At 34.5% G+C, this 20,674-nt stretch overlaps 1 protein-coding gene across 1 annotated transcript in view; it reads left to right on the forward strand.

Moving 5' to 3' along the window:
- Nucleotides 1-20,674, forward strand: part of LOC150094406 (uncharacterized) — a 127,814-nt gene that overhangs the window by 37,159 nt on the left and 69,981 nt on the right. The window contains exon 2 of the mRNA XM_090412462.1: nt 7,397-7,660. Coding sequence (XP_090268588.1) covers nt 7,397-7,660 — 264 coding nt within the window. The remainder of the gene's footprint in view (nt 1-7,396; nt 7,661-20,674) is intronic.

Below are 20,674 nucleotides of genomic sequence, written 5' to 3' on the forward strand. Positions count from 1 at the left end.
ATGAAAGTATAATGTAATAGTGCATACGATGGTAGCTCAATCAGCAGTGTTTACCAGCACGACCAAAACCATTTATATCTACTAGCAAACAACACCATAAGACGTTTCGTTATCAAATGAGTTTTGGACTAACGGAAACGAATGGAAAAACAATCTCGACTGCCTTATAGCAGAGAGCTGATTTGATTGTAAAATACCGTTTATTTTATGACAGTACCAGGACACGTCTGCAGTTAGAAGTTAAAAACATTTAACTTGCCTTACAGGTAAAAATCCGACAAAACTGGTAATGGTTTCTTTATAGAAACTACAGCTGTAGAATGCGCTGGTAATCTGCTTTTTATCACTGGTTATCTGCTTCTTTTTAATTCACAAAAGCAGACACGTCAACCTTAGGGATGCACTCATTTACAGACATTGTCACTTGAGTTGCCTTTAGATTTAAAACAGTCTGCGACTTCCTGGCCAGATGCAGGTAACATATTCATGCATCTGACCAGGGATGATATAAATGATAAATGATTATATTTGGATCATCATCTCTACACCACAGATACTGTTCACGCGTTTTTTTTTTTTTTTTTTTTTTTTTTTGTGCTGGATGGATGGGTGGGTATGATAGTGACTGATCATTATTCGGTTTACAATGAGAACTCTGTTCAGCGTTCAGTGCCATCTATTGCCTGTCTTCTTTCTAAACTGAAACTAAACTGATATAACTTGACATGCTAATCCCTCTTAAAGACACGGTTTTTGTTTGTTTTTTTAGGTTACTCTTCTCTCCTCACCAGTCGCAGTAATTTGAGTTAATTCCGGCATACATAAGAAGTATCCGATTAAGCTATGCGAAATAAAATATATAGAATATGAAGTTACTATTTTTGTAAACCTAATAATTTGGATGTCTCAGCGTGCTCCCCATAAATGTTGCTCCTTTTGATAACTTAAAATGAAGCTATCATTTGAAAGCGGAAGTCCCGTAAATGCTGATTATACTGACTTACTGAATGTTGAAGGCGTCTTAAAACGTGTTTAAATTTAGTTTCACTATCCCGACAGCTGTTTAGAAATGCTAGTTCTCATCAGGAACCAGGTAAAAATTAGGGAGTAAATCTCTTTCGATATCATAGAAAATACGTAATAACTGAAGCCTGTACTTCAGTAATTTTAAAATTTCATGTTATGAATATATGGGAGAGTATATCATCATAATAAAGGAAATAACATCTCAATTATTATCGAGCGATCAGGAATTCCTTCTACAATATTTGCTAACGTATCGCTCAGGTCGCTATCGACTGTTCAGAATTTAGTTAATTTGAAATAGGGGAAAATTGACCACTATTTTTATAATAGTTTCATACTTTGTCTGAACAGCTGTCCGGATAAATTTTAAGTACTTCTCAGAGCTTCTCCCCTTGCATTATTTATTAATAACCAGTCAGCATCTTTGAATTAATCAAATATTCCAACATCAAATAACCCAACTTCATTATCAGGCTTAAAAAAATAATTTTAACAAGATGTGCATTAACTATGCATGCGAGTTCTAATGTATCTCTCAACTACTCGGAAAATAGAAACAGTGTGCTTAAAATCAGTTATTCATGCACTGTCGTCGATTTAAAATTAAAAAAATATGACCAGAAGTAGTTAAAGCCTAACCGCAATTTCAGGGGTGTGATTCGTCTGACAACTACAACCGTCCTTAAGTTATAAGTATTGGAACGTGAGGGACTATTGTTGACTCTCCCTAGCTATCGAAAAGCTCGATCTTATTAACTCGTATCAGAATTTCCCGATCTTCCGACACAAAAGTTGTTGCGTGGGATTTGCTTCGTACATCTCTCCCATCGTCACCTTTCCGCTTTCGTAAAAGGATGGTACGAGTAGGTTCATCACTTACTTGCACACACGAGAAATAAATATTTAGATTAGATCCGCTAGTAACGGGAGATGGTTTTTCTTGGACAACAGCCATATCTTGAAGTATTTTCGTGACCCTCGAATCTAATAAAATTTAATTAAATACAAATATAGCTTATGCAGTCTTGTCAAGTAATATTGAAACCTAATTAATAAAGTATCTTAACATGACATTTATTTAGATGCACTGTTTCTTTTTTTCCCTTACAATAACACAATTTTTTTGCAATAGCACAAATTTTATTTGCATTAACTTTCTCTAATAACTGCTTGCACCTTACTGTCACGGGTTGAAAAATAGTTTTTGCTTGGTTTCATGCTTTATCAACATAAACACCACTTGATATCACAATCTTGAGCGTAATGGCGTCCGATAGCATCAATTCTTTCTCTCTGCAAGTTAAACGCAGAATAACTCTTCGCCTTTCAGGTGCATTTTACTTAAAGCGCCTGCTGAAGAACATCCTTATTGGACTATAGAGAAAGGTCTCGCTCACAAAGACAAGTGCCAGTACCATTGCAGCACTTCTTTTTGGAGTGCATTTCCTCTTGAAGTACATGAAACGGCGGATAAAATAAAGGAATAAAAGTAGGACGCGAGAATACAGTAAAGCCAAACTTCTAGTGCAACAATGTTCGTATGTACAAGGCAGAAATTATCAAGAATAAGTATAATTATTTTATGAGCAAAAAAACTTTTTCTGTTAGTTATGGAGTGTTCGGGAACTCGACTGATAGACATTAAGTGACGTGTTCATAAAACTCCACCTAGGAGTTATTATATTAATATTACCTAGTTGGGAGGGTACAATGTAATAATGCCTATTGACGATGTTAGCAAATGAATCAATGGCCGGCAACCAGTTTATCTATCATTTCAAATGCACACGTAGATTAAAATCCTTCAGTAGAAGGAATGGCGTTTCAGAATGTTGCAGTAAAAGCCAAAAGTATAAATACTGGAAGGTTGTAGCTGACGAAGACTTTTTCGTAATATTCAACATACAACACCGTTTCGATACTGTAACCTAAAATATCTGGCTGTAGCTGTCGCGAAGGAGAAAATCAAGAGATAGATGTTGGTGGATGGCCAGTAAAATGTCTGAATTTTCCTCGAGATAAATTTCACTAGAAAGCCTTTTGAGAGAGACGTGCCACTGCTCTTTAGTTTAACGATCGGGAGAATCGCTAGAGTGGCCCAAGGGAAAAAGAGCCGGTTAGACACGTCAGGATACCCACTAAGGTCAAATGATTTCTTGAGCAAAAAACAGAGAAGGCGAAAAACAGAAAATTTTCTTCACTAGTTGACAAGAAGCAATAAAATCAAGTGTCATTTGCTGTTCTCGAACCCATTTGTCTTGCTGAGATGCTTACTTTAAGCACAGAGAACTAGGCAAAAGAATTATCACAGGTTATCCATATTTATATGATAAGGGATCATTATAAAACTAATAAGCTATCAAATCTGATTCATAACTTATTTTTTGTACAGAGCGATATGTTTAAGAGAAATTGTCTAAATGAATTCGAGCTGTGTGCACATTGTTGTAATTTTATTGTTCTTGAAAGCGAAATCCCAGTATTTATGTATTGTTGATTTATTTTTTAATTATATCCGAGAATTTTGGAGTGTTTCACCCATGGGGCCTGGATATAATATATTGATAACATTTCGTGGGTGGAATAAACACAGAACAAGTATAATCATTGATTTGTGTAAGAATGCCTTATGCTTAAGAAAGAAAGAAGAAAACAGTATAATGAAATAGCGCCACCTTACGTTATATAATTAACGTAAGGCGGCAGCGCTACGATTGTCTGTGCAAGATTGTAAATTAGTATCCAAAACTTAATGTTTACTTAGTCAACAGATTTTGTTATTAACAGACAAGAAGAAATTTTTATATGAATTTATTCAAAATATCTTATTTATAAAGTGGCTAATCATCCAAGTTCTAGAAGTGCACGCTTTTTATTATAGGAATAATATTATATCTGTTCGCGACATTGTAGTAGGTCTTACCTTGGTATATAAATAATTTCAACATTACAGAAATGCATTCCGTTTACGTTTTTTTAACTTAAACAGAAAGTGTTGATATTCTGTACTGGTATAAAATCAATGGAACCATATATGCCAGTTATTTTAGTTCTGTCATTTATCTGAGGCGCACTTTGTTCAATGCAAGGCTGAATAGGTTATTTTTGAGCACAGGCAATAAGGAGACAAAACACCAGACAAAATACCAGGATTATTTTTAACTTGTCATGTCAACAAGCCAACGGCGAAGGAAAAGTAAATTCTCAGTAATTTCTCACCAGTAGTTTCTCAAATGACATCACCAATTAAAAAATACTATTCGTTATTTTCAAAAGTTGATCTCTACCCTGCTGTGGTTAACAGCAGCGACACCTGATTCATATTTTGAAGTGAGATGGTCTTCACTCTCTCTTGGAGTTTGAGCTCAAATTGGATCTCGTTACTTCTTTGAGTTTGTACTGAAAGAAGATTGGGTGCTTCCTGATCTTACTTCGCATGGAACTTAAAAGGTTTTGTCCAAGGTGAAACACAATCAGATGGGGGGGGATAAAACAAAAACTGTCTATTATCGTTCTTACACTTTCATTTCCGATGCTGCACCCCAACGACGTAGGACAAACTCCTATTGTTTTATCAGGAAAAAAAAGTTAATTATATATAGTACTGTTTATTATAGCACCATATTTTCAACAGTACTGCAGCATCAATGCAATATACTGAGGGATTTCTCTTATGTTCTATTCTTTGATACTTTATTTTTCATTTTTGGCCATTATTAAAAACTATTTGATGTATAATACCTTAATAGAATAAAGTATTGGACATCAAATAGTTTTTGATAAAAATCGTATTTGAAATGTCTGTATAAGAGAAAAATCAATCTTACTGAAATGTGGGTAGTTCCTTCCTGTGTGTGTGTGTGTGTGTGTGTGTGTGTGTGTGTGTGTGTGTGTGTGTGTGTGCGTGCACGCGCACGCACACACACACACACATGCTTATTAAAATAACGTATATATCATTTCAGAATTATTTTTTATATTCTTAATACAAGCAGTTTCCCTTAATGAGTTACCATCGATTCCATAAGTGGACAAAAAACAGAACAAGTATAATCATTGATTTCGTAAGAATGCCTTATTCCCGCTTAAGAAAGAAAGAAAGAAGAAAATAGTACTTCAAAGTTTTAAGAGTTATTCACAGTAAAAAAGTAGTCTGTAATTTATTTCTTGTGCGTCCAGAATTTTAAACTCAAGAGAAATTTTAAATAAACATAGCAGAAAATAATTTTTAAATAAAAGAAATTATCCAGTGGACCAAAGAAGATTTGTGAAGACTTTAATGTATTAAGTACTAACGAAGCTCAGAAGACCGATATATCAAAAAAAAAAAAAAAAAAAATCCAGAGATTAATTTCTTTTGAGAAACAGAAAAAAATATGATCCGTTGAATTTTCTGCAAGCAATAAAAAATTGAATTTTATCCTGAAATTTCTCTTTTTCCCCTTCACATATTCGTATTACACTTTCAGCCTTGTAAAATTAACGAATTTTAATTTTGTTTGTCAAAATTAGATATAATGTATTCATCTAAAAGCTTATGAACTTAAACTATATAATATCTTCCCATTGTTGTGCAAAGTTTGGCTGTTTTGAAGTTCAGAATATTCTTCAGTACGTACGTTTCGGATATCAACTGCATGTTCAAACCATAATGTTTGATCCTAGCTCTAAATTAAATTATCATCATTAGGTAATGATAGTTGAAACCAACGAGATACTGAAGTAATGGATGTCTAATATTTAATTTTGCTCATTAAAAAATCAAATACTCACAAAGATAATTTTAAAATCTTATTTGACAATTTTAATGTCTATATAATATATGAAAAAATGAAGGCTTAATCTGCAGAATGAAAAACAAAATTCTAGCAACAAGTCCATCTATGACTAATACAGATACAACTTGCATGCTCCGTTTGTTTGCTACTTCACAAATACGAGTTGGAATATTTTGGCATAGTTGCAATATTTGCCAAGTCAATCAGAACAAAAGACCTCAAGACTTAAATCCTTGAGGATTATTTTGACTTAGCCCACTGGTAGTTTATGTAACTTAAAAAATTTAAATTTAACCTGCGTTTGATGTACAATACGTCCGGAAACTCCTATCATTTGATTTGATAAGTCAACAGTTAAGACCGTTTTCTAAATCTCATTTTTATAATTCATTGTTACGTTATGGAACGAATTATATACCGACAATATTTGTTTGAAACATTTTAAATATTTAAATATCAGTTTTACCTAAAATTGATTCTTATAATCGATTGTTTAGTCAATTTAATAATCAACCAGTTTTAATAATCAAGGTAAAGCTTGGTTTGGAGATTTAATCAATTTAACTTCGCGCTCTCCCCACCCTTCGAAGAAAATATTGCATCTTCAAATCCCTCCTTCGAAGGTGAAGGATAATCAACTTTAATATGTTCAAAATCAAAGGATAAAGAACGAGGAGCGGCAACGATAATAGTATACAAGAAAAGGTGTAGTTGAAATCTGAAGCGTCACTCAGTCTATTACGCCGATGATATCACAGGAGGAATTCGTTTACATCATTTATAAGCGAGTTTTATACCTGTCACTACCCATGTTGCCTATTTGATAAATGCAAATAAAATAACTTCTATAATGCATAGACAAGTTGCATTACTGCACTGTCAGCTCGGATATTCATTAATTCATCAACAGTCAAGGCAGCGATCGAAAAATAACGAAGGTTATAAGTTTTGGAAGCTTATTAAGCCCGATTCAATATTACTGCTCCTCTGGTTTTCCCTTCTATTTTTCTTTTGGTCATATGAATCCCTCAGTGCACTTGGGTTCTTTTTTATTTTCTTTTAATGCCATTTTACCCACTGATGTAGTGACCTGGAATAGTGCATCCTTTCTATGTTCTTAATTAGTTTTTTTTTTTTTTTTTTCGTCTGGATGCATGGGCCTATATCGATTTTAAAATTTCCGTCCCACTAATCATACAGCCAAGACCAGTCCCCATCTCATTCCTTCCTTCTGTGTGGCCAATCTGGTTAATAATTCTTTGAAAATTTTACTTGCTTTCTATTGCGGAAGACAATGGTCAATTTCAGTGTCATTTTAACCGCAGTTCCCCTTGGTTTGTGTTTATATATCCCTCAGTGATGCGGTCTAAATCACTCAGACCGCATCACTTCCCTACTGATATAAATCCGGCCCTTCGCATATTGCTATTATTCTTGTTCCAAGTCAGAATTTCAATTTGTCAGCTTAATTTAAAATTAAATTAATGATATGAAATCTTCTTCTCTTATAAAGAATATTTCAAGGCATAAATCTCTTAAATTAAAATTTTATCACTAAAACTTTCATAAATTAATTATAGTTAATTTTTCAGAGTGCCACAACGGGTATATGACCTTTGAACTGGTCACTGGATATGTATATACTGCGCCAGATGATACAATTGATTTATTACCTGGTACACTGCATCTAACGGACTGCCTTACACATTGCTGGAGCAATGATTCCTGTCAGTCTGTTAATTTTGAGACTGGACTCTGTGTATTGTTTACTTCCAGCGCCACCCAACGACCAGGAGCCTTAACTGTTTCCCAGTTTCCGGTATTCACCATCTACGCCCATAAGATATGTTTACCAGGTAATGTCACTTATACTTTGGCCATTTATTCTTAAATTTTATTTTATTACTTTTTTTTTATTATGCTGTTTTCAGTGCATTTTTATGAACAAGATGTTTTCAGTGCATTTTTATGTACGGCCTTAAAATGATAATATAACTTATAATATAACTAATATTTTGTTTTGCATATAAAAATCTAAAGGAATTAGTTATTTGATATAGAATAAAAATGAAATAATATAATAAATTTAAATTTTTGAAAACCATTTAATATCTTGAAATATATTTAATAAATTATAACTTTGTGATTACACCTTATTTTTTTTTACTGATGAGTTGTTTTATATTAAATTAAACTTTTAGACACTGTAAAATCACGTAAAAGTGATCACACGCTAACCAGCTGTTTAGAAAGTGAATGGATTTCTTTCATTAGAATACACGAATGGGAAAACCTGTACTTTAGGTTATATCAAAGAATCACATTTTTTTTATCGAAATCAAATGATAAACGTTTGACTCTGAAATTTATTTGACAATTGTAATTTAGAAGATTAGCCTTGAAGTTCGCTTCCTGAGACACTTCAATAGACTTTCATCCACTCCAAAGTGCAAGGATTAGGTTGATAATACGAGGAATAATTGTACACTTTATTGTTTACGTAAAACTAACAAAAATAACAAAGTGATACAAAAATTTAGACAAAAAAAGCTCCATGTTTCATACGCAACAGAAACCACAACATTTTTTTTTTGCTTAATTTTGGTATTAGAATGATCTAAATGAAACCAAATTTGAAGGAAAACTGAATAAATTTTATTCCACCTAGCAAGCGCGAAGGCGATGCATATAATCTCATCTTACTTTCAAGTGATTTTATCCGCTGCCAGTAGTGAGACTGAAACGAAAATTGGGGTAACTTAACATGTGTCCATATATATATATATATATATATATATATATATATATATATATATATATATATATATTGCTTTTGAGAGTTAAAATGAAAACTGCTAAAACTAAATTTCTCTGTTCTAAATATAATCCAGAATATTTTACCACAGTTTCTGTTTACGAATTTTCTTTATCTCGAGTACATATTTTTATTCAAAGATTTTCGAAATATACATTTGGGGGGGGGATATATGGAATACTATGGTAATATAGAATGCTTTTCCATCCAAAACAACAGCTATTTGTGTTTTTATATAGTAAAACTCATAATAAACATAATCGTCAAAAATAAATTAAATAATTAATTATTCCTCCTTGAAAAACTGGCAATATTATCGACATCAGCACACACAGTATGGGCCCGCAGCTCACACTGAATCCAATCCCTTGCCCCCGTGATCCTTCGAATATTTCCCTGAACATAGTTGATATTTTCACTGCATAGGTTTACGATGTGGTTGTATGCGAGAAACAGCGGTATTCCTTATTATCAGAGTATTCCATATAACCTGAACTCTAACCCAGGTTTGTAAGTATGAATGGAAAGAAAATTCTCTCGTGACAAATTAGATAAAATAAAAAATAAACACCATTTATTAGTCCAAAATTCTATATGAATGAACATTATCCCTACACTTTTTCAGCACCAATTTTTCTTGGTTAATTAACCATTCCTTGACTGTTCCCTCATTCTATTAATTTTATAGTTAAACTGCTTAAGAATAAAATTTTAAAAATTCAACAGACTAATTTAGTAGTGCTGTATGCCACAAAAAATGTACTTCTATCAATCAGCCAGGGTCTTCTTTTCGAAGCTATAAAAAAATTAGGAACTGTACTAAATGATGAAAATACGGCTGATATTTAATTAAGGAATGTCATTAAGTTTGTGAAGTAAAAGTGGTTTTACATAACTCAACGGTTCAGGATTGCGCAGAGTAATATAGTTCAATTAAAAAAAACGAAAAGAAAAACAATTCCCCTTACAATGGCAGCAGGGTTTTTCGAAGTAAACTCTTGCATTCCTGTTTTCAAAGAAATTATGACATTAAAACAAACAAAAATAAGTGCATAAAAGAAGAGCTAAACACTACAATAACAGTGAAACGGCTCTAGTGTAACACTTCTGAATATACGATTATATACATAATACATTATGTGTATAAAGAGGGAACAGAAGTTGGACACTCGCTTTCATATTATAAATTGTGGGACTTTACTTCAAAGTGAGCATGTAGCAAAAGTCCTTCTTACAGTCAAAAAGAACCTACAGGTAATACCAAAGTAAACAGGTATATGTGCATATCAGTAATCCACAGAATATCGATACTGCATTCTAAATCGCATATATTGGAAAGTTATGCGGTCTAAAGAAGATGGTATATAGGTAGTCCGGTTGCGGCAACATGTTTTCTCAGCTTTTTGTGGAATAGAGTATTATTCCCACAACTGCATGTTTTGCAGTTGTGGGAATAATTACCAAATAATTACCAAATAATAATTACTTTTAATAATTACCAAAGCCTTGGTAATTATTAAATCTTTTAAAATGGGAATAACAGATTATTCTAGGATAGTATTTTCACTTTGTAGGGGTTTCATTAAAAGAAATTACCATTTTCGTAGTTTTGTATTGTTGGTAAAGCAAAGTATGAGTATGAAAAGAAACTGGTTCTGCGTGCTAAAGAAAATCCACAAGAATTCTATCGATATGCTGCAAGTAAAAGAAAGACTGAATATGAAATAATAACTCTTATAAATCCAGACGGCATGAAGGTTACAGATGCAGAAGAGGTTGTTCAGTTAATGAGTGCCCATTTTGTTAAAAGCTATCAACCTGGTGAACGCAACATTAAGCTCACTGTTACCGCTTCATTAGATGAAGAAACGCAGATGTGCGAGGCCGAGGTTTTAGAGCTGTTGCACAAATTGAATAAGAATTCAACAATAGGGACTGATGGAATATCAGCACGTGTGCTAAAAGAGTGTTCAGCCGAACTGGCCATTCCTTTCACCAGGCTGTTTAATATAAGTCTCATAGCAGGGAAGATTCCGAAGGAATGGAAGGAATATATGGTAATTCCATTGCACAAGGGTAATTCCATTGCAAAAGCCGATGTATCCAACTATCCACCAATTAGTATCTCAGGAGTGGTGGTGAAGATTTTGGAAAAATTGGTTAGGGCTCGCATTCCGAAATGGGTTGACAGTGAATCTCTACTTTACAATGAACAACATGGGTTTACTAAAGGAAGGCCATGTTTTAGCAACTTGCTCACATTCTATAACAATGTTACCATTAAACAAGACAAGGGGAATGGATACACCATGATACTTTTGGATCTTGCTAAGACTTTTTGACAGAATACAGCATGGAAGACCGTTGCATAAATTGGAGAAAATGGGTTTGGATTATACAATATTAGCACGGATAAGAGGATGGCTGACTGACAGATATCAAAACGTGGTATACGGGGCATGTGAGTCTGCAAGGTTTAAGGTAACAAGTGGTGTACCACAAGGATCAGTGCTTGGTACACTGTTATTCAATCTGTACATTAATGGTATTGGGAAGACTTTTACAAGCGACATAGTTATTTACTGATGATGCAAACATAGGTAGGGTAATCAGGAATGCCGCCGATATGCAGTCTTTGCAGAATGATTTGAATAGGCGGGGAATGGGAAAATGGGTGTCAGTTCAATGTCAGTAAATGTAAAGTCATTCACTTCGGCATGATTAGATATCCAATGTCGTATTATATTGGTGGGATTAGGCTAGAAGAAACTGATGAGGCTAGGTATATTGGAGTGTTAATAGATAGGAAGTTGAAGTTCAGGTCCCATGTGGCAAAGATTGCAAATACAACTCAAAAGATAATTGCAATGCTGAAACGAACGTTCACATGTAAAGATAAGGATGTTATTTTGCCTCTTTACAAGGCCTTGATAAGACCTCAATTGGACTACTGTGCGCAGGTCTGGCCTCCTGGTTTCTGATTCTGATATATTGGAGAGAAAGTACAAAGGAGAGTGTTAAAAATTATATCAGGTTTGTGGAATACTGATTGCGAAGACAGATTGAGAACCTGTAGACTGCAGACACTAGCAAACAGGAGAAAGTGGGGTGATGACTGAGACTTACAAACTTTTGAAAAGGTCATACAAGATTTCAATTGAAGGAATTTTCCAATTTATGGTGGGTGGGGAAAGGACGAGAGGGCATCTTTGAAAGCTGAGAATAAAGGCCGCCAAGATGGGTGTGAGGGCTGGATTTTTCTCTCATAGGATGGTGCGTGATTGGATTGGATTGCCATTACATGTTGTGAGTACAAGCAGTGTGAATGAATTCAAGAATAAGTATGATAGCGGTGTGTGTATCATGTGGCCTACCTCGATGAATCTCTCTTAATAATAATATTAATAATAATAATAATAATAGAAAATGAATATGAAGTGGCCATTTCAATCTTCTTAATTTCAGTTAGATTAAATACGTGCGACTAATAGAACAAGCCATCGGGAAGAGAGAGAGAGAGTAGCTGTTCTAAGAACCTTACTAAAAGAAATAACCTAATCTTGAGTTAAACGACATTTACGTCAAGGAATTATGCAGGTAGTACTAATAGTTACTTTGAATATGACTTTCAAAATTTCTGAATTATTCATTTAAGTGACTTAATTATTTTGAAGGTCCTAATGTTATACTTCGAAATATTAACAGCTAATCGAGATTAATTTTACACAGTCCATTTCATTACAGACACTCTGCACCTATAGAGAAATTTCACTTATCCATTTCATGTCTTGCTTGGCAGAAACCATGTCTAATGTTCGCTTGGACTGTTGCAGTCGTAGTCCTTCACAACAGCTAATTGATTCAGCCTAGCGTGACATCTTTCCTTTAGGGTCCAAACCATGCTTTCAAATATTGCGACACGCTTTGATTATTGAGGTGACTAACTCGATGACTTTTTCCTCCACGAAGGAACATGCAGTGTGACAAATGATCACCTGTAGGTTACAGGAGAAAAAGTCGTGTGTGACGGACAAGATGTATGTGTTACGTGAATTGACGGCTGAAAAGAACTTGACGCTTACTTGCAGTAATGAATTAGGGCAGTGGCTAATCTATTCTCTAGTAATCTTTGTCGGTTTTCTTAGTTGGATCGATGGACCGTAGGTATATTTAGTCATAAAACTTGCCACTTGCCCCCTTTGCTTTTGCATGAAACGTATTCCAATGCAATAAATGGTTTTGCGAAGAATTAATCAATCAAAAAACGGTGCAAAACGAATTTGAAAAATAAGAGAGAAGTTTCGTTATTCGCAGCTAACTGAAATCTCTTGAAATTTCTTTTTCAAATTTGAAATTTATTTTCAAAGGTCATATTGCAACAAACTTTTTGGGAAAAAATTTCCGAAACCTTAAGATTATTGTACCTTGACCCACCTTGAGGGTACGAAATCAGCCACCAATTTACAGCTCTTCTCTAAGAGAAGCGTGAGTGGCGGCCGGGGTCAAAAAGGTTTATTCTAAGCAAAGACGACATCATTTCCCCGCCCTCTTTTTAAGTAGTCATAAAAGGACAATTATGTTGTACATTTAAGACAGCAGAGGAATACTCACAGCCTTTAGGGCAGGAGATGAATTTCGCCGAAATGTTTACCTAGTACAACCTTTATAAAACTCAACAGCAAACACTTGTAACAAAGAAAATTCTAAACCAGGAGTTAGCAAACGTTTAGAACATTGACCTCTTCATGGAATCCTTGATTCTTCATCGATCCCCATAATGTTAAATTAATGAATAAATGTTATCAATAATAAATTTCTCAATTTAAAAAATAATCCTTTTAGTTCATTACTAATTTTCGATAAGAAATATTTAAAGAAATTTAAAGAAAATAGACCCTTAGACATTTATCCACCTTTATATATTCCCCTTGGATAGCCACATCGGATTGAATTTTTTGAACAGTGATAATCAAGAGAAAATGTCTCAAAAATATGTTCAGCTTCGAATAGAAATTTTCCATGTTTGAGTATGTTGCAACTGCTTCTAGAGTAAGCTTAAATTGCAGATGTCGCAGAGAGACTTCTAGAATAAGTCTCAACAGCTGTATATCTTGAAGTCATTTCCTCTAAATTACCTTGTTCTTCAATCTGTGGTCCACGGATCGACACCGGTTCGCGGAAATTTCCTGGCGGTCCGCCAAAAATTTCCAAAACTTTTTTCGTCTCCCAGAAACAATGCTCCAGCCATGTATATCAAATTTACTAACTCTAAGCAGCAGCAGATGTCGCACTAGCTAAAAATTGCAATTTTATAACATTGGATTTAATAAATAAAATACTATCTACATTGGTTTATATTTCTGTCTTAGCCGTCAGCGTCAGCGAAATATTTCTCCTATTTATCCCGGTCCGCAGGTGTAAATGGTTGAAGAACGTTGCTCTACAATATCTCAATGCAGTCATATATTTTACACTCTACAGTATAATTGCTTGTCTTGCAGCAACAGCAAATATCGAGAATAAATCTAAACAATATAGTTGCATATTTTGTAGCTGCAGTGCTAAAATGAAAAATACCGCTGAAACTCATAATAACCGTACTTTAAAAGAAATATTTGGAAACAGTGTAAAATCGTCTGTCGGAGAGCTTGTATATCGTTCTTAAGGTCATCATAGAATTAAATAATCCTACTGCTTCTACATTAGTATTGTGATCATGAATATCGCCTTCCTCAAACGACATTTATTTTCGTATTTCTGCTTCGTGTGTTCCTTTTGTATCCAAACTTGTCTTGCAGCGTTATTGAGTTTTATGGCGACGTAATCCATGCAATTACCGAGAAGCAACTCCTGTAAAATTAAACAGCACACACAGTGCTGTTTGCGAAATTATTTAACGCCTTTCTTAATCTAGTTACATTACCTCGGAGCGAGAGTTTTAGACAGGAAAATAATTTTCCGACTACCAAATTTTCCATCTCCACTGACAGTTGAAAATAAGGCCCGTGTTGAATGTTAATACCCACTTACGATTTGAATGTATATCTCATTTTAATGCTTTTCTCCCTGCATGTTTATTAAAGAAATATTACACAAAATGTGCACTGCAGATTATACGTGATGAGGTCTAATATTTTCGGGGACTGTCATTTCTTTTTTCAATATTTAATCAAATTGCAGTAATTTTCTGTAGACAAGAAAAATATCTTGCAAAACATCAGAATTGAAGTGTGGAACGAAGTGCGCTTTTACAAGCATTTTTATCCAGAAGGAATTAAACAGTTAGTACGCACAACGTGTTCAAGTTGAAAGCGTGTAAGCACATCAGTTCAGAACATGAGAAAATGTTATATTAATAATGTACACTTATTTAGATGAGGAAAAAAATGTGAAGTAAATTGTTAAAGGAGTTTGGATTGAAAATGTTACTGCATTTTAATTAGGGGACTAGAATGCACAATTCCATAATGACATTTACAAAAGAGGCATTTTGTAACTCTTATTGATATTTTTTTCTCATCTGAATTGGCCAACTGTTTGGACAGCCTAACTTGTAACATTAGGTAAGCCTTGGATTGCCTAATGTACAAAATTAAGTTGAGGGCCTAATTTTTGCAGGGTGAAGAGTTTTTGCCTGAGCAGAGAAGGTACTTCGGATACAAGCAGAACAAAACTCTTCGTAAATTACCATGCAAAAATTAGACCTCGTATCAGGGATCAAAAGCGAAGAAAGTAAGGCTGCATCCCTAAGGGAGTGAATTAGGATAAGTAGTCTAAATTATAAAGAAATACCAGAGTGGGGGGGGGGGTTGGAAAGTTCTGATAAACACCTAGAACAAAATGATATTAAATCAACTGATATAACCACAAGAAATAATATACTAGTAGCAGAGTAATGAAGGTAACTTATTTTCTTATATCCTTGCAATGCTCTATCTTTGTTGGTTGTATTATTTGTATTTTGTAGGTGTTTATCAGAACTTTCCGGATCCCGCTCCCTCGTAGTGTGTGTGTTTTAAAGAAAATGTAATACATTCGAAATACTTGTTATCACGGTAATGACTATTTAATGTTCCCAGGATTCAAATTTTCGTTTATCTCTACTAACATAAGTATTGCAATGTCTTTGCTATACAAAGGGTATTGCAATACCGATAGAAAAGATGCTGTTACGGTCATTAATTCTGTTTTATAATAATTGCTAATATTGTACTCATTTCATTTAGAAATAGAATAGCGAGTTATATAACTGAAGTTTAATTTTAATTTTTATCTATAGGGAAAATTTTAATACCGAAATATACTTTGTATATAAATAGCTTCGGCATTCTCTGTTTGTTAACATATTTCTGTGTTGTGCAGTGCCCTTAGCAGGTTATGACCCACTGTTAAATTATTTTATTGATATTTTTAAGTGTCACTTTTTTATCTCATCATCTTCTGTCTTCTCATCATCATCTGTCTTCCCTTTGACTTCATGAACAACATCAGAAGAAAAATAGGAAAAGGAAGAAATAGGAAGAGGAAACAAAACTTGTCCCCTAATCCGTCTTGATCGTTTACCGAAGCTGTGCAGAAAATGTATGACAATTAACGGTTCCTCCAACCAATGATTCAAACTCGATCAGAAGATTAGTTTGGGGGGGGGAAAAATCTTGTTTATATGCTTGGCTTATTTGTCCTTATATTTTTTTCGTCTTCTTGTTTTCTTCTATTCCTATCTTTTCCTCTGATGTTGCTCATGAAGTCCAAGGGAAGACAAATGTCCGAGACGAAGGGATAAAAAAGTGTCACTAAAAATATCAAAAGAAGTGGTAGAGAGAAAGAAGATGCATCATTGTCATATATCTTCCTAAATATTCAAATACAGTCAAAGGGCCGAATATAAATTATTCAGTGTTTCGAACGACGAGAGTACATAAATACGCACAGTCGCGTTTTTCAAAGCAGAGAGAGAGAAAGAGATTTTAGTTGTGAATTGTAAATAAATAGCGCAATGTCGATCTCTTGTAACTTCATTCCTAATCAACCATCAAGAATTTTATTCTGAAACACCATCTTGATATAGTCACAACTATTACATTATAATTACAATGGTAATTTCCGAAGCATTGAGGAGGCATATCACTGGGAAGGAACTACCGTAACCTTTTTTTTTTAAAAACCCAAGTTCGAATCCCGTCTCGTACCGAGGTAGTTTTTCTAATTTTTTTCATTATATAAGTCATCATATCCCTAACTCTAAATAGTCCAAATCATTGGGATATTCTAGAGCACACTGGCATGTATATCTCCCTCCCTAGACGAACAGCTAATTGGTAAGTAATTCTTATTTTTATTCAGCATCAGTCACTAATGATTTTGTTATTTAAACTACAAGACGCGTTGAAATCCTATTTGTTTTGTTTAAAGTGCTAACAAAAATTTCTTTTAAAATAATTGAAACACATAAAAAGGCCGAATAATGTAATATGGAAGTTAATTCGTTGATATTATAAAATTTCGTGAATGTGTGATAAATTTGGTTTGTGTAAAACAGGGAAAGTCCCTTGAGAAATACCTCACCGTCGTGATCATTTACGAAGGTATTGACAGCCTCCTTCACCAGCGTTGGTGCATTCATTCGGCAACTATGGCATAACGAGAAGGTCAACTATCGCTTTCAGGCATCGTGTTCTCCACTTCATGACGAAGAATTCGCCGATGGGTCAGGGCCTCAATCATGTGACCGGTTTGCACATTCATATCGCCACAATCCCATCGGCAGCATTCAAGTTCACTTATAATTACTTTCGGAACGAAGCAACCTGTCTGTTTTCCTATCGTGGATCAAGTAAGGAAATGTGTAAGATATGTTGCCCTACTCCCTGCTTTGCATAGGAATTAGCCCAAAAGCGAGCATCTTATTAGGCTGGGGGATGTAAAACTGTTTAATGGCTTCTTCAATTATAGATTAAAAAAAAATTAAATATGCCGCTCAACCAAGTCAATGGACTGCATATAAAATTTCCCATTAATCGTAGGCAATCCCCCGATGCGAACAGCAAGGATGAAGTGCCTTTATGCTGCGTAGGTCATGTTAATGTCAACTCTCTATACGTGGTGAAAGCACCACGTATAGAAAGTTGATGTTCCTGTTTTCGAAACGTTTATTACACAGTGTGGTATAAATAGATCGGAAATCGTGGATTGAGAAACAGAAGTAACTAATTTAAACATATTTTCTTGATATTCGAGAAAAGATAAAGACCTAGTTAACATGGGATTATTGGTAATTTTCTTAAAGTTTAGTATACTACACACACACTGCCGCTTAAGATGTGTGATTTAATTTTTTTTTTATATAAAATTATATATTTTCTATTTATTGTCAGAGACAAAAGTTCTCTGACAATGCTATGCTGGGAAACTCGTCAATGTGGAAGGCCGAGAACTTACGAGTATAGCAGGCTCAAAAAAGCTACAGAACCCATAAGAAACGGTAACGTTAAAGGGTTCATCTTTAGTGTCGGGGGAAAGGGGGGGGGGCAAAATTTTGTTGCAAATGAGGAAGGGTACGCTACGAAGCAGTATCGTTCCTCACTCAAGAAGTTCCTAAGAAAAAAATAATAATCTAGGCTTCTCGACTAGAGTTTTTCTCTTCATGATCAAGTTATGTTCCATCATTGAGAGACATGCAGTCAGTCAAAAATATGACATTGCGATGTTTTAAATTTTGCATGATGCTTAAATAACCCATCCTACGAAGTGACGTAGGATGGGTTATTCTCCAGATAAAATATCTGTGGCATCTTTTCCCATGTAGATGTTTCGTTTCTTCTTCTCCCGAAGAAGAAACGCAATTCATAGTCACGATGTACTCATCTCCTAATTCTAGTTTCTTCGGTCTTTGAATCCAAATCAAGCAATGTTTTATACCACTGTTGAATCCTCTTCCCCGCAACAACAACTACAACTGATTAAAGAATGAAGAAATCGATGTCTTCAAATTCCAAAGGAACTCTGTTTAAATAAATGAATAGCAATATGGAAAGCTAAAGCAATGGAATTATGGAATTTCACCACACAACAAAAAGCAAGATCCGTGCCATTCACCTAAACACTGTAGAATTCACAACAATGGCATCAATATTACACGCGAAATTATAATTGCACAAAGAGTAAACAATGAGTACAGATCCCTAGAAACTATTCACATAATGACAACAGAGTATTATTATAACTTAAGAGCATCCTGTGGAACTCAAAAAACTGCAGTATTTGCTGCCACTTGCAACCTCCACTTTTTAAAAGAATATTATGAGTTCCACAGGATGCTCTTAAGTTATAATAATACTCTGTTGTCATTATGTGAATAGTTGCCGGGTTCCACCTGTTCCCTCTATCCAATCTACTATATTTCGAAGGAGGACAGTTATCGTATTCGCCGTTGTATTTCCTAGAAGGTTTTTATCGGCCAAACACAAGATGAAATAACACCATCCTAGCTGTAATGATAATGACAGCTATTCGGTAAGCTAAATGATCATCTAGGAATCACTTCTAACGCCTGTCATTAAGGACGCTGCAGATGTGCACTGAGCTCCCCCTCTTTTTACACCAAAGAAAGTAATTTTGACGGATTTAACTACAGTACTTCAATAATCTGCCGAAGTTGCAGAAATTTTCCTGGTTGTATCACAGTCATAAGGAAAAAGCATTGAGCCTTAATTATCAACAAAAACGAGGGGTTACTGTTAACATCGTGAAACGGAATCAGTGATTTAGAATCCTTCAATAGACTGCTCGTATTTGAACGCATAGGCACAAGTACCGTATGAAAAGATACTGTTTACAGTTTAGTATTTAGATTAAGACGTAGAGATTTAATGTAAGCAGTCGAAACACACGCGAGACTTCATTACATCAGAATGAAGGAAGGGTGGTATGCTGTAAATTATTATGGCATACTTTGTCTAGGATTTTTCTACTAATAAATTTAAAGAATTTTCGTACAATATTATTTAAGATAGCAGTTTTTATCTTTGTTTCTTTCCTATTTTTATTTCTTTCGATGACTAATGATATTGCTGTGTTGCTAGATAACCAAAGATCGGTAAGGTTTCATCGATGTGCTACCTAGTAGCTCAGTCTAGAGAAGGAAGACTTGCAGGGTTGATTGTAATCCCTTCCCAGAACTTTTTTTTTAATCGATTCCATTATTACTATATATTTGTCACCAGACAAAGTATGGTTTTGCGTAAGAAGATCCTTGGATTTTTCACCGCACAACTGTGCATATTGTATCATATAATACATGAATGCATACAAGAAATGCTAGTTAGGAAGATGCCTTTCGTGTAGCTTGCAACAGAAATTCCCTCAAATGAGTCGATGATGAGTGAATACTGGTTGCCTACGGACATAAAACAAGTCAAGATTAAAAGGGTGTCGCCTCTACCCTTCGGGGAATGAAATGGGATTAGAGGATTTATCTTCCTAGTAAGCAAAAAACAGCACTCATAACTTGGAAAATACAACAATGCTTAAAATCTGGTTGAAAATAAAACAGACAACAGTGTTTAGAGTTTAACTGAAAAGTAAGAAAACTAATATACAATTGACTGATTTAAAATTAATGAAAAGTTGAAGCATGCAGACCATCCGAAAAGCAAAAGAAGAGTTCCACTATACATCTCGGTATGAACTTTAGTTCTTTCACATTTTGCTGTTAAGAACAACATATGATCCCAGTGGAAAAGGATAACATATGCACTGTATTCTAAACGAAAAGCCTGGTATTTCATATCCTTCCTGGTAAGAAATTTAAAAAAACAAAAACCTGGTGACGTGATATGGACATAGTCTCACAAGATATTACTTATTGCTCCTGGTACATGGAAATGTCAGGAACTATTCTCACTTCGGATTAAGTTAATCCCGTAAAGTGGTACTTTAAATGCATGAGGAATGGAATCAAGTAAAGTTAAACGTGGAAAAACCAGCTTAAAGGGCAATTGGCTGGAAACAATACACACAGGTTAAGTCTCCTTTGATTGATTTGAAAGAAACAGTT

Source organism: Typopeltis vanoorti, chromosome 22 (assembly GCF_054136105.1).
Source record: "Typopeltis vanoorti isolate ZY-2024b chromosome 22, IOZ_Tvanoo_1.0, whole genome shotgun sequence".
Classification (NCBI taxonomy): domain Eukaryota; kingdom Metazoa; phylum Arthropoda; class Arachnida; order Uropygi; family Thelyphonidae; genus Typopeltis; species Typopeltis vanoorti.